We start from the raw sequence: 7,873 nt of genomic DNA on the forward strand, positions 1-7,873 counted from the left end.
AGTGAGCTGCCTTATTGAAATACTGTCGTCCATTTGGTGTATATTGATAGACAATGGCATTGGGGAGGGGATTTTAAGACTTTGGCCCAGCAACAGTGAAGAAATCTGAGTGAGGATAGTGTGTGGGTTGAATGGGAGCTTGCAGGTGATAGTGTTCCCATGTATCAGCTGGCTATCTCCTTTTCATGGTGGAGGTTATGAATATGGAAGACAAGGACTGATAGGGCCCTAAAGTAGGCTCTACCTATGATAGGGCCATAGGTAGTGATTTAGAACAGACTTCAGGCTTCAGGTACACAAATCTTTGAAGTTTGCATCACAGGTAGACGGGGTGATTAAAGTGTTTAGTCTCTTTGTCCTCATTGCTCAGACTGTTGAGTATAGGTGTTGGGACATTTTGTTGAGCTTGCATAGAACATGGGTGAGGCTTCTTCTGGAGTACTGTATCCAGTTCTGGTTGTTCATTTGTAGGAATGATATCATTAAACTGGGCAGGGGTCAGAAAAGATTTACCAGAATTTTGCCAAGAATGGAGGTTTGAGACTAGAAAGGCTTGGATTTTTTTTCACTGGAGCACAGGAGGTTAAAAAGTGACCTTACTGAGGTTTATAAAATCATAAGGGACATAGATAAGGTGAATGACAAGGGTCTTTTACCCAGGGTCTACCCTTATTCATCGAATTAGTCAAATAGTTACTAAACCATGTCCCAGGCTTTGAACGTACAAACAAAAGCATACCCATCTTCTCTCTGTATTTGCCTGGGTTTCCTCTGGATACTCTGGTTTCCTTCCACAGTCTGAAGATGTGCAGTCTCGGTGGATTGGACATGCTGAATTGTCCATAGTATCCAGGGATGTGCAGGTTAGGTGGGTTAGCCATAGGAAATGCGGGTTATGGAATGAAGTGGACCTGGGTAGGATGCCCTTTGGAGGGTCGGTGCAGAATTGATGGGTCAAATATCTTGTACTTGCACATTACGGATTCTGTGACCCATGTTCTGGATAGCAGATCATCAAATTCACAAGAACACAAAATGTCTCTTTGGGACTTTGCAAGAGTGCTGTAGAGGACAGATGGTATAATTGTTCTCTCCCACTCAGGAAGAGGTTTTGCAGGCAGTCTCCCAGAGGCTGTTCCAACAGATAAGGGTATAAATGGTCTGTTTCTTCCCCAAAGGTCTGGGCAGCATTCAGGAGACAGGGCTACGGTCCACTTCCCAAATTCCCACAATGACCGCAAATTTCTTGTCCATCAGTGGCCGGGTGGTAACCACAGCCCCGATCTGGGAGGTTGTTATCAGATTCTCACACGGACGATCTGTCTTGTGAAAACAATTTTAAAAAGCTGAAGATCACACCGGGTCAGACGTGCATCCATGGAGAGAGAGAGCAAGCTAATGTTTCGAGTCGCGATGACTCTTCATCATAGAATCAGAGGTTCCCTGCACTGTGGAAACAGTTTCATACTTAGTTATCAGTTTCATACTGACCCTGTGAAGAGCATCCCAGACAGACCTCCATTTCCCCTCCCCTATCCCTGTAACCCTGCATTTCCCATGACTAACCCACCTGGAGGCGAATGGTCCAGAGTCAGTAAGGAAATTAAGGGATAGGGCAGTGGCAGAAAAAAAACCATCAAGGGCTACCAGTTCAGTGGTTGCATAGCAGAGGGAAATCGATGGGATGAATGGCCTCAGCTCCACCTCAAGACTCCCAGGACGAGGTGGAGGTGGCCGCATATCGGTGCTCCGATTGGTTGGTCGACCATTGGTCCTCCAAGTGAGATCTGAGCTGCCTATTGGTGTGAACACATGTTGATCAGATGACAGTCCCGCCCCCTTGATGGGAAGGTCACGTGGTTTGGCTCTGTCACCGAGGTGGCTCCGGTTTGGTTCCACCGGGAGGGAAAGCTTCCGGATGATCCGGTTGGTCTTTTCTTTCTTTCATTTTTAATTGTATCACCCGCCCGCTCTATTCTCTCCGATGTTGACACCCCTCCCCCTCGGAAGGGTTATATCAGCTCTTCTGGGCGGGGGGGGGTGACCTGGGGCCATCTTGCGCATGCGCGTCTCTCCCCCCATGGAACAAATAGAGCCCTTTCTGCCGCGCGGGGCTTTGTGGGATGGCCCAGCCGCCCTTGTGGGGGCCCATCTCCCGCCAGTGGCTGACCAACCACCCGACCGGCAAGGGAAGTTTCTCAGCTGAGCTCCCCGGGATGCTGCAGACCAGCCAGCACCAGGAACAGCAGCAAGGCCGTTCAGCTTCCTTGAGCCTGCCCTACTATTGTGGGTCATGGGTCACCTTATTCAAGGGAAGGATGTAAACGCCGTTGGAAGCCGACTCGAGACAGTTTACGCCTGGAATTGGCGGGTGTTTCTGTGATTGAATAGATTAGGGCTGTAGTTGAGATGGGTAAGAGTCAAACTGATTGAGGACTCTTGTTAGGGTTAAACATCACACAACAAGAGGTTTATTTGGAGGCACTAGCTTTTGAAGCGCTGCTTCCTCATCAAGTGGTTGTGAAGCAGGATGATAAGACACAGAATTTATTGCAAAAGATTACAGTGTTATGCAGATGAAATGATAGATTGAACAAACTGAGATTAAGTCTTCCATCTTTTAGAATGGGTTTACTAGTTTCGGTTCTTCAATATGTAAATCCCAGAACTTCTTTTAAGTCAAATTTTCAAGACAGCTTCAGGTTTTATAACAAAAGGTGCCAACACAGCTCAGATAATGCATTAAAGGTGTGGGATTTAAGTCTGTCTGTATCCCAATCTTGAGTCAGACTAGTTCTATTTCTAAAGTGGAATATAGTGGCAATTATTCCGGTATGGTGGCTTAGTGGTCAGCACTGCTGCCTCACAGCACCAGAGTCCCAAGTTCAATTTCAACCTTCGGTGACTGTCTGTGTGGAGTTTGCACATTCTTCCCGTGTCTGTGCGGGTTTCTCCGGGTGCTCCTGTTTCCTCCCACAGTCCAAAGATGTGCAGGTCAGGTGAATTGACCATGCTAAATTGTCCATAGTGTTAGGTGCATCAGTCAGAGGGAAATGTGTATGGGTGGGTTACTCTTCAGAGGGTCGGTGTGGACTTGTTGGGCTGAAGGGCCTGTTTCCACACTGGAGAGAATCTGATCTTAAAAAATACCTGACGGACTATAACCTGGTGTTGTTGATTTTTAACTTTATCCACCCCAGCCCAACATCAGCTGCTCCAAATCTTGTCAGGGTAGATGTGAAAAGAAAAAGAAACCCTGCAGATCCTGTAGGTCAGAAACAAAGACAGAAGTCGCTGGAAAGCTCAGCAGGTCTGGCAGCATCTATGAAGAGAAATCAAAGCTAACATTTCAGGTCCTTTCTGAGGAAGGATCTCTGGATGCAAAACGTCAACTCTGATTTCTCTTCACAGATGCTGTCAGACCTACTGAGCTTTTCCTGCTACTTCTGTAAAGGATGTTCTCCCTTGAAGGACGTTCTAGAACGGGGGACCACTGTTTCAAAATTAAGAGTTGACAATCTAAAACAAATAGGAAGAGGAAATAGTAATGGAAGAAGACTTTGAACCATTGTAAGGCAGAATTACATCGATTCTTGACAAACAAGTCAGTAAGTGGATGGATATTGATTGATGGATGGATGAGATCGTGGATTAATATTATTGAACGGCAGAACAGGCTTGAAGAGTTAAATGTCTGGTCCGAACTCATATGTACTTTTCGATTGCTTTCAAAGCCCTTCTTCTTTGTGTTATCAGTAAATTTGGCTTTCTACTCCACAGTCAGTGATTTGAGTCCATGTCCTCAGAGCATTAGCCTGGGGTTTCAGATGATGTGTCAAGTGCCATTACCAATGCGCCATCCCCTCCCCTTGACCTGGTGCAGCAGTCACATGATCTGCTTCCGAAATCGTGAATGTCTTCATTTACAATCACTGCCAATTTCACAACTGTCTGCTTCCATCTCCACTCCTCTGTCTGTGCCTAACCTTCCCCCTCCCCTCCCCCCCCCCCCACCCCCGACTCTCCGCTTCCTGCCAACGTGCTCAGAGAAAGCCATTTTATTCTTCTTCGGAGAGAAAATTGGCTGCAAAGTAATTGTGCTCCATCTTTCTGTTTCTCCATTCATTTTACAGGGGTTTTACATACGAGGCCTCTCTTTAAGATCTGATCCAGGAGCTAGTTCCATTGGGGGGTCTCAATATTGTCGGTGTTTGCACATGGAAGGAGAAAGCAGCGACCGACTGGTGGACAAACCACACACTTGTACCGGGTGTGGTCTCACCATCATCCTTTCGCCTGACCTGGAGAGACACGTGCACTGTCACAGCGAGGAGGATCCAGGGGAAGGTGGGCACGGCGAGACAGGATTCAGCTCACTCTCCGTGTTGGAAGATGGTCAGCGTCCTGCCACTGAGGAGAGTGGGTTTACCTACTGTGCATGTGGGAAGGGTTTGTCCTATCCCTCCAACCTACAGGCACACAAGTGGGTTCACTGTGACAAGACACCGTGGAGATGTTCTGACCGTGCCAAGGGCACCAAGAGCGCGCAGGAGACAAAGCGAGACCAATGCCGACACACTGGGCAGAGGCCTTTCTCCTGCTCGGTGTGTGGGAAGGGATTCACTCAGCTATCTGACCTGCAGAGGCACTGGAAGAGCCACTCTGTCCAGCCGCTCCTTGAGTGCTCCTCTTGTGGGAAAGAGTTCACTCGATCATCTTCCCTCCTGAGGCACCAGCGGTTTCACATTGATGCACAAGGGTTTCAGAGTTCTGATAAACGCAACCCGAAGCAGAGGAGACATCAGCTGCAGGGAGTTGGCGAGAGGCCATTCGCCTGCCCCGCGTGTGGCAGAAAGTTTGCCTGCACCTCCAACCTGCTGACCCACCAGCGGGTCCACACGGGGGAGAGGCCGTTCCCCTGCCGAGACTGTGGGAAGGAGTTTGCCCAGGCTTCCAACCGGGAAACACACCAGCGGGTCCACACTGGGGAGAAGCCGTTTACCTGCTCAGTGTGCGGGAAAGGATTCGCTTGGTCGTCCGCCCTCCTGACCCACCAGCGGGTCCACACCGGGGAGAGGCCGTTCACTTGCTCAGTGTGTGGGAAAGGGTTCATTCAATCCTCCGCCCTCCTGACCCACCAGCGCATCCACACTGGCGAGAGGCCGTTCACCTGCTCTGTGTGCGGGAAGGGATTCGTTCTGTCCTCCAAACTACTGACCCACCAGCAGGTCCACACCGACGAGAGACCGTTCCCCTGTTCGACCTGCGGGAAGTGTTTTAAAAGCACCAAAAGCCTGGTGATACACCAGCGCTATCACGCTGCAGTGCGACCATTCGCCTGCTCGGAGTGTGGGAAGGGATTTACAGACTCGTCCTACCTCCTGAGGCACCAGCGAGTCCACACAGAGGAGAGGCCGTTCACTTGCTCCGTGTGTGGGAAGGGCTTCATTCGGTCCTCCCACCTCCTGAGGCACCAGCGAGTTCATCCTGCTTCCTAGCATGGTGACCCTGATGGTAGGAGGCCTGAAGTAAAAAGTACTTGGTGAATTCCTGTGTTGGGTTCCTTTGGGTTGCAGCCTGTTCAGTTGATGGTCCCCTTCATTGAATCTCTCATGGTGTCACATGAACGCTACAGCACAGGCCATTTGGCTCAATTGGTCTGAGAACACAGTTCTTCACCACTTGAGCCTCGTTCCATTCTCTCTTCATCAAGCACCCATCACCCTATCCTGCTGTACCTTTCTCCATCTCACTTGTTTTTCCAGCTATTCCCCCTTCAGTTTGTTAACATAGTACAGTACAGACCCTTCTGCCCTCAATGTTGTGCCAGCCTTCTATCCTACTCTAAGATTAGACTGACCTACATACCCTCCTTTGTACTAAGGGATGAAGGGCTCCTGCCTGAAACGTTGATGTTCCTGCTCCTCGGATGCTGCCTGACTTGCTGTGCTTTTCCAGCACCCCTCTAATCTCCAGCATCTGCAGTCCTCACTTTTGCCGAGCCAACAGTCACTTAACTGTCCCTAATGTAATTGACTTGACTACCACTGCTGGCACCCGCCACTCTGAGTAAAGAGCCTACCTCTAACATCTCCCCTAAACCTTCCTCTAATCACCTTCAAATTATGCCCTCTTGTGATAGACATTCCCCTGGGAAAAAGCCTCTGGCTATCCACTTTATCTATGCCTCTAATCGTCTTATACACCTCTATCACATCACCTCTCATCCTTTGCTACAATGAGGAAAATCCCTAGCTCCCTCAACCTTTCATTATAAGACATGCCCTCCAGTCCAGGCCGCATCCTGGTACATCTCCTCCATACCATCTCAAAAGCTTGTGCATCCTTCCTGTAATGAGGGGACCATAACTGAACACAATATACCAAGTGTGCTCTAACCAGGGCTCTATCGAGCTGCAGCATAACCTCACAGCTCTTGAACTCAATTCCCCTGCTAATGAAAGGCAACACACCATACGCCTTCTACACAACCCTACCAACTTGGGTGGCAACATTGAGGGATCTATGGACATGGACCCCAAGATCCCTCTGTTCCTCCACACTGACAAGAATCCTGCTTTTAACCCTGTGTTCTGCATTCAAATTCAACCTTTCAAAGTGAATGACTTCTCTTTTCCAGGTTAAACTCCATCTGCCACACTCAGCCCAGTTCTATATCCTGTCAGTGTCTCATTTCAACCTACAACAGCCCTCCACACTATCAACAACACCACCAAGCTTCATGTCATCGGCAAACCTACTAACCCACCCTTCCACTTCCTTATCCTAGCCCTTTATAAAAATCATAGAGAAGAGGTCCCAGAACAGGTCCCTGCAGAACACCACTGGTCACCGAGCTCCAGGCTGAATACTTTCCATCTGCTACCACCCTCTGTCTTCTAACGGCCAGCCAATTCTGTATCCAGACAGCCAAATTTCCCAGTATCCCACGCTCTTTCCTTTCTGAATGAGCCTATCAAATGTGTTGCTAAGATCCATGTGCATCACATCCACAGCTCTGCCTTCATCAATGTGTTTTGTCACATTCTCAAAAGGATTCAGTCAGGCTTGTGAGGCATGACCTGGGCCCTCACAAAGCGATACTGTCTGTCTCTAATCAAACTGTGGTTTTCCAAGGAATCATAAATCCTGGCCAATCGTTTACCCAGCACTAACAGAAGACTGACTGGTCTGTAATTCCCTGGATTATACTTCACAGTTCACCATCCCACCCAGCTTTATGTTACTCCCCACACTTCTGCCTACACCAGTACGGGGGGCCCCAAACTGAATCATGAGTGGTGCTGTTCGGGGGCACTGCCTTTCCTGTCCAGTTAGACCACTCAGGTGTATAGAGCTGTATGTGAGCCCACACAGGAAGTCTCAAATGTTGAGGCAGTGGTACCGGTATCAATCAGGAAGGGGATTTCCTTATCCTCAACAGTCAAGCAGACGACCGGTTCATCCTTGGGGTCTTTAGACAGGACAGGGTAGAGCTGAAAGGAGGATAATCAGGGGCTGGGAAGGGGGCAGCAGAGCAAACTCATCCCCTGTCTGGGGTTCTGTATCGCAGGTGTAACGGTGGGCAGTCTCACCACCAATGACCATCCACACCACAGTGAAAACAGGTCTGCATTGGCCGTGTCATTGTCCGTGAAGTGGTGGGGGTGGGGGGGGGTAGCCACCACAGGGTCAAGGGCAGCCGTGCTAGTTGTGGAAAGTGGGTGGAGGGGTGTCAGGGGAACGATGAAACATTGCACTGAGGCCATTCAGGTGAGCAGCATGTGTATGGTCATATCCATCGACCCACTCCTGGGACAAGGGTGGGGGTCCATTGGGTGGTTCCTGAGGGAGTCAGGGCCTGTAACAGGGA

At 49.4% G+C, this 7,873-nt stretch overlaps 1 protein-coding gene across 1 annotated transcript; it reads left to right on the forward strand.

Moving 5' to 3' along the window:
* The first annotated feature begins 1,837 nt into the window (after positions 1 to 1,837).
* LOC140460165 (uncharacterized) lies at positions 1,838 to 7,606 on the forward strand. Its single transcript, XM_072554554.1, has 2 exons — positions 1,838 to 1,926; positions 4,134 to 7,606. The coding sequence occupies exon 2, from the start codon at positions 4,218 to 4,220 to the stop codon at positions 5,496 to 5,498; it is 1,281 nt and encodes a 426-aa protein (XP_072410655.1). The 5' UTR covers positions 1,838 to 1,926; positions 4,134 to 4,217; the 3' UTR covers positions 5,499 to 7,606.
* The last annotated feature ends 267 nt before the right edge of the window (positions 7,607 to 7,873 follow it).

Source organism: Chiloscyllium punctatum, chromosome 36 (assembly GCF_047496795.1).
Source record: "Chiloscyllium punctatum isolate Juve2018m chromosome 36, sChiPun1.3, whole genome shotgun sequence".
In the NCBI taxonomy this organism is placed as follows: Eukaryota; Metazoa; Chordata; class Chondrichthyes; order Orectolobiformes; family Hemiscylliidae; genus Chiloscyllium; species Chiloscyllium punctatum.